Source organism: Phalangium opilio, unplaced genomic scaffold (genome assembly GCF_054372755.1).
Source record: "Phalangium opilio isolate 3A_F unplaced genomic scaffold, DU_Popi_V2 ptg000246l_1, whole genome shotgun sequence".
NCBI lineage: Eukaryota > Metazoa > Arthropoda > Arachnida > Opiliones > Phalangiidae > Phalangium > Phalangium opilio.
The window spans coordinates 7501-34993 of NW_028324225.1; the positions used below are offsets into that span (position 1 = coordinate 7501).

Here is a 27493-nt window from a genome sequence, read left to right on the forward strand (position 1 = left end):
TTATAACGACTTCCATTAACGGTAATTAAAATTAATCTTCACTTAATTAAACTTTTATTCGTGTTTTCGCAGTCTTTCAAAATCTTCTCGCGGCAGCGGTTTGCCATAGTCGCGCCGTTAGTAGCACCGTTTGTTCCGCCGGACTTATGATGCAGAATTTGCTATAACTGTCTACCAGACCTACTTCAACAATAGCTAATTCTACTCGAAACGTCTGCTTCTTTCGGTTTGAGCCACTTGGGCTCGACTTTTATTAATTTTACCGATGGCTCCGGCTAAGGACTCATGCATTAGCTGCGATAAACCCATATATGGCAAGCAGGCTATTGCGGTCTGCTCTAGTGGCTGCGGAAAGCGTGCACATAAATCTTGCAACGGGGACTCTTTTACCTGCACGAACTGTAAGCCTTCTAATCGTTTATCGCGCAGTCGACAACAGTCTCGCACGTCACTCAGCTCTATATCTGAGCAAACCAACCTCTCATCAGCTTCTAACGACGACATCAGCGACTTTAAGCTCGGTTCTAAACAACCCTGCTCACACTGCACATGCACTTCCGTTGACGATATCAATGACGTACTCACTAACCTGCTCCGCCCGGACAGCCTAACTCGGGAACCGAACTCTATTTTAGACAAAATGCTTCAGAAATTGGACGCCCTCGAAACATTGGTGCTGACTTTAGATTCACAGGTCACAGAATTAACAAGCTCTAATAAACAGCTGCGGAAGGAGCTTTCTGAGCTACGTGAATCTGCTTCCACTTCTACTATCCGGAGTGACACTGCGCCGACGCTCCCTCAGGGGCGTTCCTACACTGCAGCCGCCACACATTTCCCTATGCTTGGATTGCTTCCACCCTCTACATCAGCAACTTCGGGGCCACCACGACCACAGTCCATGGTTCTACCACCTACATCTCAGCCACAACAGCGCGTCCGCAAGCCAACAAAATCGGGATCAGCGGTAAACTCTAAAATAAAAACTGCGAGTAGACAGCCTCAACGACAACGCAAGGCCCTATTCGTTAGCTGGCTCGACCCTACTCTGCTTTCTTCTGACTTGTGTAAAACACTTGTTGAGGACGAGGGAATTCAGTCGGCTATGTGCGTCCGTCTGCGGCCGAAAAATCCCAACGCCTCTCACTCCTCTTTTTATGTTACCTGTTCAGACGAAGATGAGTTCTCCCGACTCTCTGATCCTGATATCTGGCCTGTGGATTGTATAATCGCAGACTTTGGTGGGCCACTCCGTGATGCGTACAAGCACAGTAGTGAGCTCCCTCCGTCGTCTCCAACGATCCAGCAATAATGACATTGTCGATTGCCTACCAGAACGTCCGCGGCTTAAGAACCAAGGCTAGTGAATTTATGGATAATGCGATTTCTCTTGACTTTGACATTATATGTTTAACAGAGACATGGTTTAACCATGAACACTTTAATGCCAACTATTTTCCTGATACTTATATTGTATACAGAGCAGATAGACCGGATCTTGAATATAAAAACGTTCGGGGTGGTGGCGCCTTAATTGCCGTTAAGAAGTCACTAGTTAGTATAAGGCGGCATGATCTTGAGGGCGTCGCGGAATGCGTCTTTGCGCAAGTTAAGTTGCGCTCCGACGAGTTCCTCTTGATCGGTACGGTCTATTTTCCCCCATCGGCCAATGACGCTAATTACTCCACGTTTAGGCAACGACTTCTCCAGGACTTACCAGACCAGGATACTAATTTATTGCTTCTTGGTGACTATAATTTACCTGGTGTGCACTGGGCGACTAACGACACTCTGGGCTGCACCACCCCTACTGTAAATAAGGCGCGTCACATATTTGAAATATGTTACTATTATAACCTCAGTCAATTTAACGAGTTAAAGAACTCTTGTGATAATATTTTGGACTTATGCCTAGCCAATGTTAATAACTTAGATATTTTATCATTGTGTGATCCTTTTGTTGCCCCGGATGCCTATCATCCTCCCTTTCTGGTAGAGTATGCGATTCCGTCATGTCCTCAGCCTAACAAGCCGGAAAAATTTTATAAGTTTACGAAAGGGAACTATTACCAACTCTACACCACTTTGCGCGATTCCAATTGGCTGACCATTTTAAATTCCCAGGATGTTAATTTTTGCGCTACCATATTAACACGTTATTTAAAGTGCGCTATGGATGCTGCCATACCTATGCAGATTGGTAATAGTTCGTCTGCGTTTCCTAAGTGGTATTCCTCTGAATTGCGTTCTGCTATACGTAGAAAGAAGTACTACTTTGGAAAATATAAGCGTTCTGCTTTCCTACCTGATTTTATAAATTATAAAAAACAAAGGGCTTTAGTTAGACGATTTGCAAAGCGTGACAGAAATATTGAGAGTAAACGTGTTTGTGAGGAAGCATTGGCCCACCCTAAGAAATTTTGGAGTTTCGTCAATGGGAACATTAAGAATAAGACGCATCATATCTCCCTCAAGATTAATAACGAAATGATTACTGACACAGACAGACTTGCCACTCATTTCGGTGATCATTTCTCGCGTATTTCAATTGATAACACGCCTTCCCATGATCGTTACATTTATGACTCGTCCAATTTATTTCCGCAGTGTGTGCTCCCTGATTTCCGTCGCGAGTCCTTGTTATTATATTTACCCCCCCCCCCCGAGTAGTTTTTCAAGATTGAGGGCAGAATGCGTTTAGGCGCGTAGCGGTTTATTATAAAGGGTTGCGGCGACATATTACTGCCAGCACTTGCTCATATTTATAATTTATCGTTAAGTACAAAGATCTTTCCCACTATTTGGAAACAAGCGGTGGTTTCCCCCATTTATAAATCGGGCTCTGCATGCGACGTTAAAAATTATCGTCCAATTTCTCTCCTATGCACCCTTGCTAAATTATTTGACATGCTCGTACATGCTAAACTGCAAGTGTGGTTCAGTGCTTTTCCATTTGAAAGTCAACATGGCTTTGTACCGGGTCGGAGTGTGGACACGAATCATGCTGTGTTCATGAATTACGTAGCCCCATTGGTGGAAAATCGTGGCCAGGTCGACGTCATCTATCTCGACCTGGCTAAAGCTTTCGACCGTGTTTCGCATCCTTATCTATTGGATAAGATGCGAATCTTGGGAGTAGGCAGTGAACTTATTGGGTGGTTTCGCTCATACTTGAGTGAGCGAACTAACATGATTAAATGTAATGGTGTCTTAAGCTCTTTTACTTACCCTATAACTTGCGGTGTGCCACAGGGTTCATCCTTGGGCCCTTTATTGTTCAATATATATATATATGACCTACAATATTCAGTTCAATCCTCCATGCTAATCGCGTTCGCGGATGACCATAAAATCTGTAAAACTATTACCTCTCGCGAAGATTGCACTAAACTCCAAAGTGACTTGCACGCTATTGCTTTATGGTGTGACGCCAATAACCTGCCAATTAACCCTACCAAATCGACTCAGGTGACCTTCACGAGGAGAGTGGGCAGAGAAATCTGTAATACATACACCATTGCAAATACTACTATCCCTCAAAAATTACAGGTGAATGATCTTGGCGTTAATTTTGATCGTGCCTTGCTTTTTCATGAGCACGTGGCGATTACAGTTAATCGCTGTCGCCGAACTTTAGGCGTTTCCTTAAAACTATGTCGATCTCTAAGATCGTTAAAACATTTTAAACTGCTCTACCTCAGTCTAGTACGTTCTCGACTTGTTTACGGTTCATTGGCATGGAGTGGCTGTAGTTCCTATTTACGACAAAGAGTAGAATCGGTACAACGGAAATTTATATTATACACCCATACGTTCTTCTTGCGAAATCTCGCTTACGATTATCAATTGTTACTAATTAGGCTTGGCCTTCCATCTTTAGCCCACTTACTTGAAATTATTGATATTAAATTTCTTTCAAAATTAATTAATAATAAGATTAAATTAAGCGACTTACTCGCAAAACTTAACTTTTTAATTCCAAATTCTCTCCGTCATACCGTGACTTTTTATGTACCTATGAAAGTTCTTAATCCAATTACTCGAATTCAGAAAACGTATAATAAATATTCCCAGACAATAGATATATTTTCCGTACCGATTAAAAATATACGCTAGTGCAAAGTTTATCTCAATCCCATGTATATATGTAAAAAGTGTATTTTCTGTAATTATATTGTATTGCTATCTTTTGATGTCTGTCTATATTCTCGTGAACTACTTGTATAGTTTTTTATATAGACATTAAAAATCTATTTCATTTCATTTCATTTCATTATTATTATTATTATTATTATTATTATTATTATTATTATTATTATTATTATTATTATTATTATTATTATTATTATTATTATTATTATTATTATTATTATTATTATTATTATTATTATTATTATTATTATTATTATTATTATTATTATTATTATTATTATTATTATTATTATTATTATTATTATTATTATTATTATTATTATTATTATTATTATTATTATTATTATTATTATTATTATTATTATTATTATTATTATTATTATTATTATTATTATTATTATTATTATTATTATTATTATTATTATTATTATTATTATTATTATTATTATTATTATTATTATTATTATTATTATTATTATTATTATTATTATTATTATTATTATTATTATTATTATTATTATTATTATTATTATTATTATTATTATTATTATTATTATTATTATTATTATTATTATTATTATTATTATTATTATTATTATTATTATTATTATTATTATTATTATTATTATTATTATTATTATTATTATTATTATTATTATTATTATTATTATTATTATTATTATTATTATTATTATTATTATTATTATTATTATTATTATTATTATTATTATTATTATTATTATTATTATTATTATTATTATTATTATTATTATTATTATTATTATTATTATTATTATTATTATTATTATTATTATTATTATTATTATTATTATTATTATTATTATTATTATTATTATTATTATTATTATTATTATTATTATTATTATTATTATTATTATTATTATTATTATTATTATTATTATTATTATTATTATTATTATTATTATTATTATTATTATTATTATTATTATTATTATTATTATTATTATTATTATTATTATTATTATTATTATTATTATTATTATTATTATTATTATTATTATTATTATTATTATTATTATTATTATTATTATTATTATTATTATTATTATTATTATTATTATTATTATTATTATTATTATTATTATTATTATTATTATTATTATTATTATTATTATTATTATTATTATTATTATTATTATTATTATTATTATTATTATTATTATTATTATTATTATTATTATTATTATTATTATTATTATTATTATTATTATTATTATTATTATTATTATTATTATTATTATTATTATTATTATTATTATTATTATTATTATTATTATTATTATTATTATTATTATTATTATTATTATTATTATTATTATTATTATTATTATTATTATTATTATTATTATTATTATTATTATTATTATTATTATTATTATTATTATTATTATTATTATTATTATTATTATTATTATTATTATTATTATTATTATTATTATTATTATTATTATTATTATTATTATTATTATTATTATTATTATTATTATTATTATTATTATTATTATTATTATTATTATTATTATTATTATTATTATTATTATTATTATTATTATTATTATTATTATTATTATTATTATTATTATTATTATTATTATTATTATTATTATTATTATTATTATTATTATTATTATTATTATTATTATTATTATTATTATTATTATTATTATTATTATTATTATTATTATTATTATTATTATTATTATTATTATTATTATTATTATTATTAGGAATTTACTCCTCGGAAGATGTTGATTACTGCGTGACCCTGCTGACAGGTTTCATTCAAAGCCTCATGACTAGGTTCATACCACGAAAACGTCCACGGGGTAAACCGTCATTTCCTCACTTTTTCTCCAAGGAGTTAATACTCCACATTAGACAAAAAAGGTACTTCTATAAAAAACACAAACGGACGGGGGTGCACTCGGACTTCGTTGCCTTTAAGAAACACCGTGCCTTGGTTCGGCTTCTTACAACTCGGGACAAAAAGACTCATGCCGCTAATGTTTGCAACGAGGCTCGTACTCACCCCAAAAAGTTTTGGAGTTTAGTGGGGGGTAACTTAAAATCAGACAATCACACCATCTCGCTAAAGTCAGGCAAGGACCTAATTACGGACCCTGAAAAACTGTCCGTTATTTTCGGGAATGTATTTTCTAAGATTGCGGTTGATGACGGTCAGCTTGGAAACTATTGCGCTCCCCCTTCGCTAATGCCAGTCAACTTCTCACTCCCAGTTCTATCACAGTCAGAAATATACTCAGCCATTAAACAAATGCCCGCGAAATTTACCACGGGGGATGATGGTATTCCGGCTTTTATCATCAAGGGCTGCCACGAAATATTGCTTAAGCCTCTTGAGTACATTTTTAATCTGTCACTGAAAAAGCAATACTTCCCAGCCTCCTGGAAAAAAGCTTTGATCGTCCCGATTTACAAAAACGGCTCAGCTTGCGACCCAGTCAATTATAGGCCGATCTCCCTCCTTTGCGTCTTGGCTAAAATTTTTGACAAACTCATCCACTCTAGTCTACAACGTTGGTTCGGTACTTTCCCTAATGAGTGTCAACATGGTTTTATCCCTGGCAAAGGTGTGGACACCAACCTAACGACCTTCATGAATTTTGTCTCTCCCGTGGTTGAAGCTCGTGGACAAATTGACACCGTTTACCTCGATCTGGCGAAAGCCTTTGATAGGGTATCACATTCACTCTTGCTAGCGAAATTATCTTCTATGGGAGTCTCGGTTGGCTTACTAGGTTGGTTAAGTAGCTACCTAACGGGCAGAATTAACAAAATTAAATGTAACGGGGTTATCACGAACTATTCTTACCCAGTCACATGTGGAGTCCCTCAAGGGTCATCCTTGGGTCCTTTGCTCTTTAATATTTATTTATACGACCTTCAATTTGTGGTTCAGCATTCCTTCCTCCTCCAACTCGCGGATGACAATAAACTTTGTAAAAGCATTAATTCCCTAGCAGACACCGCTCTCCTCCAGAACGACCTCAACGCTATCTCTAGGTGGTGCGCGCAAAACAACCTGCCTATTAACCCCAAAAAGTCAGTCCACGTCTCATTCACCAGGCGCGTTTGTCGTATCATAAATACTTCCTATACGATCGAGCGCTCAGCGATTCTTCGTAAAACCCTGGTGCGAGACCTGGGCGTACTATTTGACTCCGCTCTTTACTTCCGGGAACACGTAAATAACCAGTTTAGTAAGTGCCGTAGGACCCTCGCTGTTGCCCGTAAGCTCACCAAACCACTGAATTCCCTCTACCATTTCCGACTACTTTATCTTACCTTGGTACGTTCTCGAGCCTTCTACGGGTGTATCGTTTGGGGGGGATGCTCAAATTATCTTTTGGAAAAAATTGAAAGGGTGCAAAGAAAATTTGTGGAGTTTTGCCATACTTTCTTCTTATCAACTCTGCCGTATGATTATCAGGGCCTACTTAGTACCTTAAACATTCCTAACTTCACCCATTACTTGCAAATCTCGAGGGTCAGATTCGTTCACAAACTTCTAAATAACAGAATCCCATCTAGCTCTCTCCTCCAAAAACTCGCCTTCTCTGTGCCTAAAAATCTTAGGACTAATTGTACGTTTTACGTTCCCCGTTTTTCAATAAACCCAATGATACAAATGCAGGTTGCGTGCAACAGCATGCCTTCGCATTTTGATATCTTCAGTGATCCTCTTACATCAATCCGTTGACATTGACAATGACTTAAATTTATGTTACCTAACTCCCTATTAATACCTTTACACGCGATAATTTTCCTCCATTGACTTAATAATTCATTCAAAATTTTCAAGTGATGTTTTAAAATTAACTATATTGTCGCGTAAAGCTTCCCTTAATTCTTTCTTATTCTTTAAGAAATATTTAACTAAAGTTTCGTATCCCCTGTATATGTTATTCACATAACCTTAGACTTCCTTATTCTTTTTTTTTCCCATTGTAATTGAATTACTGTTAATTTTCTTCAAATAGTTCCATAAACTCCCTGTACTATGATTTATTCCGTGTAAATACTTAAAATGCGATCATTTTATTCCACTCAATTAATAATGAATTCTTTTTTCCCCCAAATTTATTTTATTGTCGGGACTAATTATCCCCAAAATTCTTTCCGTCTCATTTTAAACGGACTTCACTATAGTTTCGTATCTGATTCTAAATAGTTGACCAATATATATTGTCCAAGTTCCTTGACTAAATAATTAATCCCTATCACATAATTAATTTCAAATTTTTACATAACCTCAACTCACTTTATAAATAATTCATCCTACTCAAATAGTTCTGTTATCTCATTTTACATAAACTTCTGTGTACAATCTAGTGAGCGACTTGTCTGCTTTTTTTGTTGCACAATAAACCGAATTGAATTGAATTGAATTGAATTGAATTATTATTATTATTATTATTATTATTATTATTATTATTATTATTATTATTATTATTATTATTATTATTATTATTATTATTATTATTATTATTATTATTATTATTATTATTATTATTATTATTATTATTATTATTATTATTATTATTATTATTATTATTATTATTATTATTATTATTATTATTATTATTATTATTATTATTATTATTATTATTATTATTATTATTATTATTATTATTATTATTATTATTATTATTATTATTATTATTATTATTATTATTATTATTATTATTATTATTATTATTATTATTATTATTATTATTATTATTATTATTATTATTATTATTATTATTATTATTATTATTATTATTATTATTATTATTATTATTATTATTATTATTATTATTATTATTATTATTATTATTATTATTATTATTATTATTATTATTATTATTATTATTATTATTATTATTATTATTATTATTATTATTATTATTATTATTATTATTATTATTATTATTATTATTATTATTATTATTATTATTATTATTATTATTATTATTATTATTATTATTATTATTATTATTATTATTATTATTATTATTATTATTATTATTATTATTATTATTATTATTATTATTATTATTATTATTATTATTATTATTATTATTATTATTATTATTATTATTATTATTATTATTATTATTATTATTATTATTATTATTATTATTATTATTATTATTATTATTATTATTATTATTATTATTATTATTATTATTATTATTATTATTATTATTATTATTATTATTATTATTATTATTATTATTATTATTATTATTATTATTATTATTATTATTATTATTATTATTATTATTATTATTATTATTATTATTATTATTATTATTATTATTATTATTATTATTATTATTATTATTATTATTATTATTATTATTATTATTATTATTATTATTATTATTATTATTATTATTATTATTATTATTATTATTATTATTATTATTATTATTATTATTATTATTATTATTATTATTATTATTATTATTATTATTATTATTATTATTATTATTATTATTATTATTATTATTATTATTATTATTATTATTATTATTATTATTATTATTATTATTATTATTATTATTATTATTATTATTATTATTATTATTATTATTATTATTATACTTGATCAAATTTTGATGAAACTTGAATCTTGGGGCACTCTCGTCGGGACCCTTACATCGCGTATTGATGGTCTCGAAGAGCGATTGCTACAACTTGAGACTGAAAACCACAGTTTGCGTGACGAATTGCGCCATCGTCCATCTGATGATACTGGGACAGCATTGCCGTTCGCTTTGACGGATGGCGATGCTCATCGGACCTTGCCCCAGTCCCAGTTGGCAACATTTTCACCCGAATCTAGTGATTTCCACTCGCCACGGTCTCATGCCACTGTTCTTGAAACCGCTGCTGCATCTCAGCCTGCCGTCACGAAGACGCGAACCTCTCATGCCACTGTTCTTGAAACCGCTGCTGCATCTCAGCCTGCCGTCACGAAGACGCGAACCCAGCCTGCTGGACCTGGTTCTAAAAACCGAACCAGTAGGACTCACTTTGGAACCTTGGTTAACTCACGGATTAAAGGTGTTACCAGGAAGATCGACGATCGCAGGCCTTCTCGAAAGGCTATATTCGTTAGCAGATTAGAGGCGAACTTACTTTCGCAGGACCTACAAACGGTGCTCATTGAGGACTTTGGCATCTCTTCAACGTCATGCATCAGGCTCCAACCCAAAAACCCGGACGCAGATCATACTTCTTTTTACGTCAGTTGTGACGCCAAGGACTTCTCCAATTTGTGTAACCCTGCCATTTGGCCTTCGGGCTCGGTTATAAAGACCTTTTATGGGAAATTACTTGATAAACAGAAGCATCCTTCAGAACTTTGTGGACATGCCATGGACGAGGCTTAATCGGCATTATTGGCTTTAACATTAAACTTTCATTTATATTTTGGCCCTTGACTACACCCTTATCATGGCCTAATTTAACTTCCTAAATTTAAATACTTGCTTTCTACTATGATACACTAAATTAATTTGATTTAATTGGCTTCCAATTAGTATATCGGAATTCTTGCTTAATTAATTTTTAACATACTACACTAGATCTCGAAATCAACTTCTTCTGTGACTATATGGGATTTTTTTTTTTGTATATTTCTATCTGTGTATAATCTCGTGAGCCATTAGGCTTTTTTTATGCACATTAAACAACCATTTCATTCATTCATTCATTATTATTATTATTATTATTATTATTATTATTATTATTATTATTATTATTATTATTATTATTATTATTATTATTATTATTATTATTATTATTATTATTATTATTATTATTATTATTATTATTATTATTATTATTATTATTATTATTATTATTATTATTATTATTATTATTATTATTATTATTATTATTATTATTATTATTATTATTATTATTATTATTATTATTATTATTATTATTATTATTATTATTATTATTATTATTATTATTATTATTATTATTATTATTATTATTATTATTATTATTATTATTATTATTATTATTATTATTATTATTATTATTATTATTATTATTATTATTATTATTATTATTATTATTATTATTATTATTATTATTATTATTATTATTATTATTATTATTATTATTATTATTATTATTATTATTATTATTATTATTATTATTATTATTATTATTATTATTATTATTATTATTATTATTATTATTATTATTATTATTATTATTATTATTATTATTATTATTATTATTATTATTATTATTATTATTATTATTATTATTATTATTATTATTATTATTATTATTATTATTATTATTATTATTATTATTATTATTATTATTATTATTATTATTATTATTATTATTATTATTATTATTATTATTATTATTATTATTATTATTATTATTATTATTATTATTATTATTATTATTATTATTATTATTATTATTATTATTATTATTATTATTATTATTATTATTATTATTATTATTATTATTATTATTATTATTATTATTATTATTATTATTATTATTATTATTATTATTATTATTATTATTATTATTATTATTATTATTATTATTATTATTATTATTATTATTATTATTATTATTATTATTATTATTATTATTATTATTATTATTATTATTATTATTATTATTATTATTATTATTATTATTATTATTATTATTATTATTATTATTATTATTATTATTATTATTATTATTATTATTATTATTATTATTATTATTATTATTATTATTATTATTATTATTATTATTATTATTATTATTATTATTATTATTATTATTATTATTATTATTATTATTATTATTATTATTATTATTATTATTATTATTATTATTATTATTATTATTATTATTATTATTATTATTATTATTATTATTATTATTATTATTATTATTATTATTATTATTATTATTATTATTATTATTATTATTATTATTATTATTATTATTATTATTATTATTATTATTATTATTATTATTATTATTATTATTATTATTATTATTATTATTATTATTATTATTATTATTATTATTATTATTATTATTATTATTATTATTATTATTATTATTATTATTATTATTATTATTATTATTATTATTATTATTATTATTATTATTATTATTATTATTATTATTATTATTATTATTATTATTATTATTATTATTATTATTATTATTATTATTATTATTATTATTATTATTATTATTATTATTATTATTATTATTATTATTATTATTATTATTATTATTATTATTATTATTATTATTATTATTATTATTATTATTATTATTATTATTATTATTATTATTATTATTATTATTATTATTATTATTATTATTATTATTATTATTATTATTATTATTATTATTATTATTATTATTATTATTATTATTATTATTATTATTATTATTATTATTATTATTATTATTATTATTATTATTATTATTATTATTATTATTATTATTATTATTATTATTATTATTATTATTATTATTATTATTATTATTATTATTATTATTATTATTATTATTATTATTATTATTATTATTATTATTATTATTATTATTATTATTATTATTATTATTATTATTATTATTATTATTATTATTATTATTATTATTATTATTATTATTATTATTATTATTATTATTATTATTATTATTATTATTATTATTATTATTATTATTATTATTATTATTATTATTATTATTATTATTATTATTATTATTATTATTATTATTATTATTATTATTATTATTATTATTATTATTATTATTATTATTATTATTATTATTATTATTATTATTATTATTATTATTATTATTATTATTATTATTATTATTATTATTATTATTATTATTATTATTATTATTATTATTATTATTATTATTATTATTATTATTATTATTATTATTATTATTATTATTATTATTATTATTATTATTATTATTATTATTATTATTATTATTATTATTATTATTATTATTATTATTATTATTATTATTATTATTATTATTATTATTATTATTATTATTATTATTATTATTATTATTATTATTATTATTATTATTATTATTATTATTATTATTATTATTATTATTATTATTATTATTATTATTATTATTATTATTATTATTATTATTATTATTATTATTATTATTATTATTATTATTATTATTATTATTATTATTATTATTATTATTATTATTATTATTATTATTATTATTATTATTATTATTATTATTATTATTATTATTATTATTATTATTATTATTATTATTATTATTATTATTATTATTATTATTATTATTATTATTATTATTATTATTATTATTATTATTATTATTACGACGCGTCGAGTCTCGGTTCGCTGCTTAGCTCGCGCTCTGGTTTTTGCTCAAGATATTCGGTATTTTGTTCGTTCTGCAACAGGAATTTTGCCCATTACGACCTCTAACGTCTTCCGGAAACGGTATTTAAACTTGATTTTCGGTAATTGTGCATATTTTTCGAGTTTTCGCTGTGTTTCTGTCTTACCTGATGGCAACGGTTTGCCATACGTTGTAAGAAAGCTCGTTTCGTTAGTTCTGCGGGACTCGTGACGGAGCTGTTCCTATAACTGTGTTTTCGACCCTACTAAAATTACCTCCAGTTTCGTTTATTTGCTGCTACTTTTTAAATATCGGTAGTTTAACGTACGGATTCTGTCATCTGCTCACGGATGGCGGGTTCTAGGGATACTTGTGAGGTCTGCGAAGCGCAATTTTTTGGCAAGCAGGAAAGCTTTTCTTGCACTGGACTTTGCAAACGCAGGATCCATAAGAATTGCTCTTCCGCGTCGTCGTATACCTGCCGCGCATGCAATTCGAATAAAAGAAATTCCAGAAGCCCTGCTCGGAAGAGTGGTGTCAATTCCCAGTCTACTCAGAAGAATGAGAATGGAACAACTGTCGCCAATGGCTCCTTGCCGGTGACGATGACGGATGTACACACGGCCTTTAATGAGTTGCTCAAGGTGGACAGCCTAACGAGGGACGGCGATTCCCTATTGGATCTGCTATGTTCTAAGCTGGATCAGATGCAGTTGCAGTTGGGGTCTCTTACCTCTATGGTAGCTTCGTTGGACATGAAATTGGCGTTGGTTGAGCGGGAAAGGGACAAATTGCGTAATGAGAACGCTGAACTGCTTACGGCCATTTCAACTTCTGGTTCGGCTCGCCCTGTTGCTCCACGCAGCGCTTCCGACTTCCGCAACGAGCCTTTAAATCCTCGGGCTCCTCCATTTGCCCAGTTGCCTTTCCCCAACCAGGATTCGTATGCTGCGACGGCTGTCCGCAATGCTCCGCTACTCACAGCTCGCCCACATCCACCTACCCGGCCTCTACAGGAAGTTAAGCGTGGATCAGCAACAAACACTAAGCTGAAAACTGCACCAAGGGGCCCATTACAGGCACCAAAGGCTCTATTCATTAGCATGCTTGATGAATCACTTTCTTCACGGGATCTGACTGACTATCTCATCGAGGAACATGAGATTACAACGGCTAGGTGCATCAGATTGCGCCCCAAAAATCCAAAAGCACGCCACTCTTCCTTCTATGTTACGTGTTCGGACCCGGCTGAATTCGATACACTGAATGATGTTGCCATTTGGCCAACTGATTGCATAATCGCGCAATTTACTGGTGTTCCGCGGGATGAGCATAAACACGAATCGGAACTGAAAAACGACTCCTCCACTCAATCCCTTACGGAATAATGACGCGACAACTTACAATTGGTTATCAGAATGTTCGAGGACTTAGAACTAAATCTGTTGAATTTATGGACAATGTAGTAGGGCAGGATTTAGATATCATTTGTTTAACGGAAACTTGGTTTGGAGATGCACAATTTAATGATGATTATTTTCCTAATTCTTATTCTATATTTAGAGCGGATCGACCTGATCCTAATTTTAAAAGTGTTAGGGGAGGAGGAGCCTTGATTGCCGTGAAAAAGTCAATTAAGTGTATTCGCCGAGCTGACCTGGAAGTTGCTGATGAGTGCGTCTTTCTGGAGATCTTGGCTGGGGCCAACGATTCAGTATTGATCGGGTCGTGCTATTTTCGTCCGTCTAACATTGATACCCAGTATAGACTCTATAGCGAACGATTGATCGCTGAATTACAGGATTTTGAGGGCGAAATGTTGCTTATTGGCGATTTCAATCTCCCGAAAGTTGACTGGGAGAACTATGGCACTCAAGGCTGTTCCTCTCCGACAACATGTAAAGCTCTACATATCTTTGAGCTCTGTTATTACTTTAACCTACATCAAATTAATGCCAAGCCCGACAATCTTAACTTACTGGATCTATGTTTAACAAATATCAATGGTTTAATTATTGCCCCTATGGACTTCCCACTTGTACAAATAGATAAGTTTCACCCTCCATTTCAAGTTACTCATAATTTAGTTGCCAAACCTTCTAGTATCACCCAACCGTCACGATTTCAATTTCAGAGAGGCGATTATGAGTTGCTATATGCAACGATCCGCGATAGGGATTGGTCGGAGGTGCTTCAGTCACGGGACTTGGAGTTTTGTGTGGACCAACTAACGAAAACAATGCAGCTCTCCATGGAAGTTGCTATTCCCAAAAGCACCGGTCGCGCTCGCTCAAAATTTCCTCATTGGTACTCTAGGGAACTACTAAAAGCCATTTGCAGAAAAAGGTATTTCTTTCGTAAGAAATGTCGCACTGGCGCCGATAGAGATTTTATCGAATTTAAAAGACTTAGGGCTGTGGTAAAGAGGTTGACAGTTCGCGACCGCACCACTGAAACACATCGCATCTGCGTTGACGCTAAGAGTCACCCTAAGAAATTTTGGAGTTTTGTAAACGGGAATCTTAAAGGAGCATCTTTACCTATATCACTTAAGGTAAAGACTCACATTATTACTGACACCGATGCTATCGCAAAATGCTTTGGTTCCCACTTCTCCAAGATCTCTGTGGATGGCACAGTGTCGGCTGTTCCTTATTCACTCAAGGCTCCCGATTTTGTTCCCCACGGTTATAGCTCTGAACATATACTTTCTTCCGAAATATACGCGGCTATCACTTCCTTGCCATTGAAATTCTCCACCGGTATAGATGGTATCCCTACCTTTATTATCAAGGGTTGCGCTGCTCTACTTCAGCCTATCCTGTGTCACATTTTCAATCTGTCCCTTGACCTTGGTGTGTTTCCCAATTTGTGGAAATCAGCAGTAATTGTCCCTGTCTATAAGAGTGGGCCCGCACATGACTTGACGAACTACCGACCAATTTCCCTTTTGTGTGTTTTCGCTAAATTGTTCGACAGAATTATGCACGCTCATTTACAAAAGTGGTTCCAGCACTTCCCGAATGACTGCCAGCATGGGTTCCAACCTGGTAAGAGTGTAGCCACAAATCACACCGCCTTTATGGATTTTGTTGCGCCGCAGGTCGAGAATCGGGGTCAGGTCGACGTTATATACCTCGACCTGGCTAAGGCATTCGACCGTGTGTCGCACAACCTATTATTATCAAAGTTGCACAACCTTGGCATGGACGGTGCGGTTCTCAGATGGTTTGGCAATTACCTTGCGGATCGCGTCAACGTCGTTAAATGCAACGGGACCATCACATCAACATCCTACGGAGTTACGTGTGGAGTACCGCAAGGCTCCTCTCTCGGCCCTGAATTGTTCAATATCTATGCCTTTGATTTACAATTTGATATAAAGCATACACAGTTATATCAATTTGCCGATGATCTCAAAATATGCAAAATTGTCAATTCCTCTAACGATACAATCCTGTTGCAACACGACCTTGACGCCATCTGCCGGTGGTGTGCAGACAATAATATACCCATTAATCCAGATAAATCGGTTCACATGACGTTTACTAGACGTGTTTGTCGCGAGGTCAGGTCCAAATATACATTAAACAATTTGATTATACCTCAGAAATCTGTCATGAAAGATCTTGGTGTGACTTTTGATAGGCAGCTTTATTTCAGAGAACACATTGCAACCACAGTGAATCGCAATCGTCGCACCTTGGCTGTGATATTAAAACTTACTCGCAAACTTCGTTCACTAAAACATTTTCGGATCCTGTATTTGAGCCTCGTTCGCTCTCGTGTGCTATATGGTTGTTGTGTCTGGAGCGGGTGTAGCGCCTACTTACGTGATAAAATGGAGGGTGTACAGAGGAAGTTTGTGCAGTATTGTCATTTATTTTTCCTGAAGAATCATGCCTATACCTATGATTCCTTATTAGACACTTTGCGTTTGCATAAATTAGAAAGCATCTGGAAAATGTCCGATGTGATATTTGTGGCTAAATTAGTACGTGGAGATTACTGCTCACCCATTTTACTATCGAAACTGGCTTTCACTGTCCCTTCTAATCTACGTAGGTGTACTACGTTTTATCCCTCAAAGTTTCAGCTCAACCCTATCTTACGTATGCAAAGGACATGTAATCTCTTTCAGGAGAAATTTGACATATACTGTACAGATTTAAAACTCTTAAAAGCAATCATACTTTAATATTTAAATAATTAATTGGACTTTACAATTTCGGCACATAATTAAGCTGTGTTTTTAGAACGATAAAACCAACCAATTCGTACCTATTATAAAATTTGAGCTATTATGGATTTTGTGACAAGTGTGTATAATCTCGTGAGCTTCATGTAGCTTTTTTTATGCACAATAAAAATGTATTTCATTTCATTTCATTATTAATTATTATTATTATTATTATTATTATTATTATTATTATTATTATTATTATTATTATTATTATTATTATTATTATTATTATTATTATTATTTTTATTTTTACATAACCTCAAATCACTTTATAAATAATTCATCCTACTCAAATAGTTCTGTAATCTCATTTTACATAAACTTCTGTGTACAATCTAGTGAGCGACTTGTCTGCTTTTTTTGTTGCACAATAAACCGAATTGAATTGAATTGAATTATTATTATTATTATTATAATTATTATTACTACATGTTTAGTTTTTTATATAGACATTAAAAATCTATTTCATTATTATTATTACTATTATATTATTATTATTTATGAACGTGGCATCAAATGACTATGATATAATTTGTTTAACTGAAACGTGGTTTAGTGACACTCACTTTACAAATGATTATTTTCCAAATTATTACAATGTAGTTTCGCGCCGATCGCTTAGATCCTCACTTTAACAATGTCCGTGGGGGGGTGGTGCCTTGATTGCCGTGCGGCTTTCGTTTAATTGCTGTAGACGTCGTGATCTTGAGGGTGCATCAGAGAATGTTATTATTGAAATCAGTACATCGTCCTCTGGGTCATTAATATTAGTTAGTACTTACTTTCGTCCAGCCCTCACAGATGTGGACTATACGCTGTACGTTGATCGATTAGTGCGGGGCTTGGATGGCACTACCGCTGACATTGTTCTACTTGGTGATTACAATCTGCCTGGGGTCGATTGGCTGAATTATAGCACTTTTGGCTGCAATTCGTCTACTCGATCCAAGGCAGCTCCTATCTTTGAACTTTGTTTTAATCTCAATATAAACCAAGTTATTCCACCTAAGACCGATGGTAATTTACTAGATCTATGTTTAACCAATAAGAATTTTTTGGAAATTGGCGCGTTAGATGACCAGTTAGTTTCTATTGATTCATATCACCCTCCACTATTGATAACTGTCCCTGACACAACTTGCACGCAACCTCCACCACCAGTCCCCAGTTATATTTACGCTAAAGGAGACTATGAACTCCTATACTCTACTCTTAGAAGTGCTAATTGGGCTGCTCTACTCGAATCGCAAGATGTTAGTTATTGTGTTGCTTTGCTCACTGATCGAGTTATGGCGGCTATGGAGTTAGCTATCCCACGTAAGACACGCCGCGGTTCTCCTGGATTCCCTATTTGGTATTCTCAGGCTCTCCGCAAATCTATAAAACGTAAAAGGTATTTCTATCGAAAGAAAAAGCGTACGGGCACCCTAGCTGATGCTATAGAGCTTAACCGCCAACGTGCGATTGTGAAGCAATTACTCTCTCGCAACAGAAATGCTCATATCGCCGGTGTTTGCCAAGATGCGTATTCGTACCCTTAAAAGTTTTGGAGCCTTGTCAATGGTAACATTCGTGAGGATTCCAGAACCATTACTCTCAAACTTGGTACCGACATGGTCTCAGACCCGGAACGACTGGCTTCAAAGTTCTCCCAGCATTTTCTCGCGTTTCTGTCGATAATACTCAATCAAGTGAGCTCTATCACATCGCTTGCTCTAGTATTACAACTGTGCCGTTACACTATTTGGTTATCTCGCGGCAGGATATACATAATGCCATTACCAGACTTCCCAATAAATTCTCAACGGGTTGTAATGGTATCCCAGCCTTCATAGTCAAGGGCTGCGAGGCCATCCTACTCCCGTTGCTGGACCACATTTTCAATCTGTCAATTAAAACTAGTACCTTCCCTCAGCTTTGGAAAAAGGCAGTTGTTGCTCCAGTCTTTAAATCGGGTGCGTCTTGCGATCCGGGAAATTACAGGCCCATTTCTCTTCTCTGTGTATTTGCAAAATTATTTGACATTGTTATGCATAGGTATTTACAACAGTGGTTCAATCTGTTCCCTAATGACTGTCAGCACGGTTTCACACAGGGAAAATCTGTTGAGACTAATCACGCTGCATCTATGAATTACGTAGCTCCGGTGGTTGAGAGCTGCGGGCAAGTTGATGTCATTTATTTGGATCTTGCTAAGGCCTTTGATCGCATCTCGCATACATTTTTAAGGATTGGCGATTATTTAAAGGATAGGACTTATGTCCTTAAATGCAATGGGAAACTTACATCCATTGAATATAATATGAAATGTGGAGTACCTCAGGGCTCTTCACTAGGGCCACTGCTCTTTAATATATATCTCTACGACCTCCAATTGCTTATCCGTCAGTCCAATCTACTGCAATTTGCTGACGATAACAAGCTTTGTTAGGTGATTAATGATGAACTTGATTGCTCCTTACTGCAAAATGATTTACACACTGTCTCTACCTGGTGCCGGAATAATAACATTCCGATTAACCCCAAAAAATCTGTCCATCTCACCTTTACTAGAAGAGTTAGCAGAACAATTATTTACTTCTATAACATTGACGCTAATCTAATTCGCACAGCAACGGAAATTAAAGATCTTGGTACGTTGTTTGATGCCAAGTTACACTTTTCAAAGCATATCTCGAGAACGGTTAATTTATGCCGCCTCACCTTGGCTGTTTCTCTTAAGATTTGTCGACAGTTACGCTATCTGCGTCATTTTCGATTTTTATATTTGAGTCTCGTTCGCTCTAGGTTGATATTCGGTTGGGTTGCCTGGGCTAACTGCAGCCAGTATCTTAAAAATAAACTTTAAGGCGTGCAACGCAAATTTGTTGAGTTTTGCCATAGATTTTTTATACCACGATCAAATTATAATTATACCTCATTGTTATCCATTCTAGATATTCTCAAAATTGTTGATTATGTTCGTTTGAACGATTTTACTTTCCTCTTCAAATTATTAAATAACCAAATTCCGCTATCTGATCTTTTAAGGACCCTTCAGTTTTCAACTCACAAAAATTTGCGTAGCCCTGCCACCTACATAAATCGAAAAAGTATAAGCCCATTAGTCAGAATGCAAATTACATGCAATTAATTTATTAACTTAATAGACATTTTTTCTGATACCCTGCATGCTGCCAAGCGCCTTATCCGTCTCGAGTTTTTAAATGAATACTAAATCCAACGTTTAACTTTTACTATATCCGTATTTCCTAGTTGCATTGTAAATTCGTGTCTGTTGTATAATTTTACATAATTTTAAATAATTTCGTTTAATTCTGCATAATTTTGCATTTTTTTGTATATTTTGTATTATTTGAATAATATTTGGTTAATTCTGTATAATTTTCTATAATTTGACTTTGTGTGTTTTGTTTTGAGAAAACTGTGTATAATCCCGTGAGTTGTGAACCAACTCTTATTATGCACAATAAACTGCTATTTCATTTCATTATTATTAGGAAAAGACGACTATTACACGCTACCTAGATGAACTTTTGAACAGTACATCGCTTCCGTTGAAATACGACTATTTCACAACATTAACAGCATATCCGTATATATCAGATGTTAGTTCTGATATATTTGGGTCATTCAGCCTAGCGGTACGTTTTTAATCCGTGTGTTTATGTAGCTAACGGAGTAATGCGCTAATAACCAGTTATTTAGTTATATAGTTATTTAGTTTTTATAGCTATGTGTGTTATATCACCAGGAATGTACTTTTATGAATCAGCGGTTGCTAGTCGAGTACTTGTCTTCTTCAATAAAACATTTTTTTCTGAGGGACCTTTAACAAAATTTATTTTTCTTTTGTCCATAGAACTACCTGTTGACAGCTATTTTATCAGTTATTTGGGTAGTGCAATTATCTGTGCTAAACATTCTTACCAGACCTGACAACTCCGTTCATCAGACTAACAACTTTCTCCTGATATCTTTGAAGTATCCGGAAGTTCTGGGCTTATTATCACAAAAATGTGAGTTAATAATTTGAATCTCCACAGGCTTGGTCTATGCTTGTTAACTGATCTAGATGGCTTTCAAACTGAAACAACAGTTTCGGCTGAGGGTATTTATTGTCAGTTTTGAGTTCGTACGAGGTAAATATTAATCGGGGTCAAGGTATCCCCGATAAAACAAGTCGGGGTCAGAGTAAGAAAACATAGGTTTCAGAGTTGTAGAAAATTAACAAACATATCTTGGTATTTGGAAATTAGCTATGCCCTAGTTTATTTATTATTTCCCGTACGAACACTAGACTGATAGATTCTCTCTAAAAGCTGGACAACCATTTAGTTAAAGGGGTAAGGAAACGGTTGATCAACTATTTTGTTAAAGGGGTAAGGAACGGCTGGCCCACTATTAAGTTAAAGGATTATCATAAATGATGGAATTTTATTTCCATTGAACCTTATATCACACACACGCATACACACAAAAAAATCTTTATAGAAGGTAAAACATGGTTTTCACTTGGCGTAAATCACGACTTTGCGCCCGACGTCAAGCGACAACCGAAAAAAACGTAGTTAAGCTGGACAGAAATTACATTGAGTGCGGCGATATTGGCTTTCTATTTTTTCGGCCGCGTTCAACGTTAACGCTCTGCGTGAGCCAATGAGCAATAAGCTTAGGTCGTGACGTCATTTTCGACCACGCGTGTTTGGAAAAGGACGTCCACAGTCCGCCATGTTTTTATTAACTTAAGTTAGATTCCCACTCGACGGAAAACACGACGAAAACCCGGCAGAATGGGGTTCGACTGAAAAATCTTTACGCCGAGCCCGACGGAATTACCGTTTGGCCGGGCGTAAGTTCTATTCTATTTTTTCGGTCGTGTTCGGCGTTACGCCGGCGTCTCAGCCAATGAAATTATCCAACTGACTACGGCATAAATTTCAAGTGCGCACGCATACGCGAGATAGATTTTATAGCCGCCATTTTTTGTGGTTGACCAAGGCTTAGCTTAAACATGCCACCAAGAAAGAAAAATGAAACTAATGGAAGTAAAAAGAGATTAGATGTTAATAGGAAAGAATTTAGTGAGGAGGCTAGAAAATATCCCTTCTTGTACGATCGAAGCGACCAGGGGACAAAGATACCAATTCAGAGTGTGAAATGGATGTTGTAGAAACCACTCAAATCTTTCACGTGACCCAAAAATATCTACCGCCAAACTAAAAATTCAGTCGTAGTGTGAACGGTCTACCGCTGGACGCCGGCGTAAGTTAAAATTTCTACCATCGACTGCGTGATTTCCGCCGGGTTTTTTCGGTCGAGTGGAAATCTAGCTTTAGTTCCTAATCGAGTCAGTATCTAGTACAAATCCCAGAGAATGCCCGTACAAAAATTTACGGCTGCATTTTGCTTTTTAAGTAGATTTTGTTCGATCTGCAATATATTGCAAATGTACTGGAATATTCTGGAATAATACTGAAATAAACCTGAAAAAGGTTCAACTTCAGACAAAATTTAGATGCATTCCAGAGAGCACTGCAGAACAAAAAATACCTGACGCTGGAAAACTTAGTAGAGCAGATATACATACCCAATTAAACTACTCTACAGTCATAAAATAGCTATCTTACAGCTATAAAACAGAGGGGAAACAGTAATTCCAGGAGAGCGGTAGCTCTCTTTGATAAGACTTCATACTGCTCTTATTGTATAAGGAGGGTTTTTTGTTTGGATGTAGTTTTTTGTATTGAACTAATTGGTTCGAAAAAATTCCACAGAACTACAATTCGGGCCCTCAATATGTGGTTAAAATTTCAAAAAGATCCATCTATTAGTTTATTTTATAAAAAATAAAGTTGCTAAGGGTGGTTTTCATTTCCATAAAATTAGTCAGTGTTTTTGGTGAAAAAGAAAAATTTTCGCATAAAAATAACATGGAGTTTTTCTCAAATTTAGCCATTTTGTGGCCACCCTTTTGAAATGAAATATTCGTTTGTTACGTTTGGCAACGGTTTTATATCAAAATATAAACCTTTTTCTAGGACCATTTTTAAGGTTTTTGAGAAAAATTAAGTTTAAGTGCTAAATTTCATGTTTTTCTAGAGGCCCTTGTAGATAAGAACCCACACCCTCCCGTAATGTTAAAGAAATAATTCACAGATTTTAGGCTTAGCGTCCCATAGAAAAAGCATGGGATTTTTAGTGTTCCACTCCATCAAATAACTCAGAAACTACTGTGAAGTTAAGGTTCGGAACACTTTTGAATTATCAAGCAACTATGGAATATTGAGCTTCTGAAGTTTGATTAAGAACAATTAAGTCTAAGTATTTTATTTTAATTATTTTATAAATCATGGTAAAACAGTTACATATATTACACTGTTTGCTTAGCATTTATTCTGCCTCCAACGGGTTTTTGGCGAATAGGATAACGCTTCTGCCTACGGAGGTAACGGAGCAGAATATTGCAGGTTCGAGTCCTGGCAAACTCGGTGTTTATTTTTACAGATCTTTTATACGTCATAAAAGAAATAATCCTATAAATGCAATGTTTGGATAATTTTTTTCTGTTGTTACAAATACGGGCATGTGGCGTACTGGATAACGCGTTTGCATTCGAGGCAAAACATTGCAGGTTCGAGTCTTGGAACGCTCGTTGTCAATGTTTGATGAAGACTCTTAGTATATAGAAGGGAAAATTCTTAAATAACAAACTTTCAATGAAATGTGCGAGTGCTGGCGCATGGTTTAGAAATAACTTTTTTTAAACCGATACAAAATGGTTAACTAAACTTTACACTGAGAGATGTGCCTTTGCTAATCTATTGCTGTAAAGTTTTGTTGAGAAAAAAGTGCACCCCTGGTTGCGAAACCTTGGGTCTAACTCTGAAAATTCTTTTCACGTCGAACTGTTAAGCTCTGTAGAGATTAACAATAAGAGTTAGGATTGAATATAAATAGAAAATCCCTGACGCGTTTTTCTAAATTATGGGTCATTTAAAAATGAAGCTATATTGGCGATTACAGCTAATTAAGCTGGATTATCGATTACAGCTAATAAAGCTGGATTATCAATTACTTCTAATGAAGCTGGATTATCAATTACTTCTAATGAAGCTGGATTATCGATTACAGCTAATAAAGCTGGATTATCAATTACTTCTAATGAAGTTATATTGGCGATTACATCTAATTAAGCTGTATTATCGATTACAGCTAATTAAGCTGGATTATCAATTACAGCTAATTAAGCTGGATTATCGATTACAGCTAATAAAGCTGGATTATCGATTACAGGTAATTAAGCTGGATTAGCGATTACAGCTAATTAAGCTGGATTAGCGATTACAGCTAATTAATGTGGATTATCGATTACAGCTAATTAAGCTAGATTAGCGATTACAGCTAATTAAGCTGGATTAGCGATTACAGCTAATTAAGCTGGATTAGCGATTACAGGTAATTAAGCTGGATTAGCGATTACAGGTAATTAAGCTGGATTATCGATTACAGCTAATTAAGCTGGATTAGCGATTACAGCTAATTAAGCTGGATTATCGACTACAGCTAATTAAGCTAGATTATCGATTACAGGTAGTTAAGCTGGATTATCAATTACAGATAATTAAGCTGGATTGTCGATTACAGGTAATTAAGCTGGATTAGCTATTACAGCTAATTAATCTGGATTATCAATTACAGCTAATTAAGGTAGATTAGCGATTACAGCTAATTAAGCTAGATTAGCGATTACATATAATTAAGCTAGATTAGCGTTTACAGCTAATTAAGCTAGATTAGCGATTACAGCTAATTAAGCTAGATTAGCGATTACAGCTAATTAAGCTAGATTAGCGATTACAGCTAATTAAGCTAGATTAGCGATTACAGCTAATTAAGCTAAATTAGCGATTACAGCTTATTAAGCTATATTAGCGATTACAGCTAATTGAGCTAGATTAGCGATTACAGCTAATTAAGCTAGATAAGCGATTACAGCTAATTAAGCTATATTAGCGATTACAGCTAATTAAGCTATATTAGCGATTACAGCTAATTAAGCTATATTAGCGATTACAGCTAATTAAGCTATATTAGCGATTACAGCTAATTGAGCAAGATTAGCGATTACAGCTAATTAAGCTAGATTAGCGATTACAAATAATTAAGCTAGATTATCAATTACAGCTAATTAAGCTAGATTAGCGATTACAGCTAATTAAGCTAGATTAGCGATTACATATAATTAAGCTAGATTAGCGATTACAGCTAATTAAGCTAGATTAGCGATTACAGCTAATTAAGCTAGATTAGCGATTACAGCTAATTAAGCTAGATTAGCGATTACAGCTAATTAAGCTAGATTAGCGATTACAGCTAATTAAGCTAGATTAGCGATTACAGCTAATTAAGCTAAATTAGCGATTACAGCTAATTAAGCTATATTAGCGATTACAGCTAATTGAGCTAGATTAGCGATTACAGCTAATTAAGCTAGATAAGCGATTACAGCTAATTAAGCTATATTAGCGATTACAGCTAATTAAGCTATATTAGCGATTACAGCTAATTAAGCTATATTAGCGATTACAGCTAATTAAGCTATATTAGCGATTACAGCTAATTGAGCAAGATTAGCGATTACAGCTAATTAAGCTAGATTAGCGATTACAAATAATTAAGCTAGATTAGCGATTACAGCTAATTAAGGTAGATTAGCGATTACAGCTAATTAAGCTAGATTAGCGATTACAGCTAATTAAGCTAGATTAGCGATTACAGCTAATTAAGCTAGATTAGCGATTACAGCTAATTAAGCTAGATTAGCGATTACAAATAATTAAGCTAGGTTAGCGATTACAGCTAATTAATCTAGATTAGCGATTACAGATAATTAAGCTAGATTAGCGATTACAGCTAATTAACCTAGATTTGCGATTACAGCTAATAAGGCTAGATTAGCGATTACAGCTAATTAAGCTAGATTAGCGATTGCAGCTAATTGAGCTAGGTTAGCAATTACAAATAATTAAGCTAGATTAGCGATTATAGCTCAAGTAGTGAGGATTGATGTTATGTAATAGATGCTTGGTCAGCTCAAAAGCTTTAACTAATGAAAGTGCAACGCTCTAAAACGTTTTCTCTCCTATGGTTTCTAAACTATTTTAATTAATATTAAGACTGAAGTAACAGATATTAATAAAAACTGTCTTTGTAGACAATGACGGGAAAAAGTAAGAGATAAGTGTAGAAAATTAATTGCCTGAAGTAACAGATATTCAATTTTCACTTTTGAACACATGATTATAATTATTTGAAAGAATTCTTATCATAGTTTTTTTCACCAAAATTTCATATGCGAAAAATATTTTTCATCATTACTTACCCTAGTATTTTACTCCCAATATTAGCTCTAGAAAAAGGCTTCCTCAAGAATTTTTTAAGTATACTAGCTTGATACTACGTTTTACCAGGCAGGAGAGACTTGAGACTCAAGTCTCTCTTCCCTGGTTTTACTTTCGACTGACATGGAATTTAAGAAGGTTCAAATACTTGCATATCTGAAAAATTGAGATTTATGAGTTTAATTTTTATATTTTTAAATGAGAAATATTGCGAAGCGGAAAGTAACATAGGCAG

At 31.4% G+C, this 27493-nt stretch overlaps 1 protein-coding gene across 1 annotated transcript in view; it reads left to right on the forward strand.

Moving 5' to 3' along the window:
• Positions 1-2583, forward strand: part of LOC149611114 (uncharacterized) — a 2682-nt gene extending 99 nt beyond the window's left edge. Inside the window, exons 1-2 of the mRNA XM_089858508.1 lie at positions 1-1107; positions 1173-2583. The exon at positions 1-1107 is cut by the window's left edge and continues 99 nt beyond it. Coding sequence (XP_089714634.1) covers positions 266-1107; positions 1173-1182 — 852 coding nt within the window. The 5' untranslated portion in view covers positions 1-265 and the 3' untranslated portion in view covers positions 1183-2583. The remainder of the gene's footprint in view (positions 1108-1172) is intronic.
• The last annotated feature ends 24910 nt before the right edge of the window (positions 2584-27493 follow it).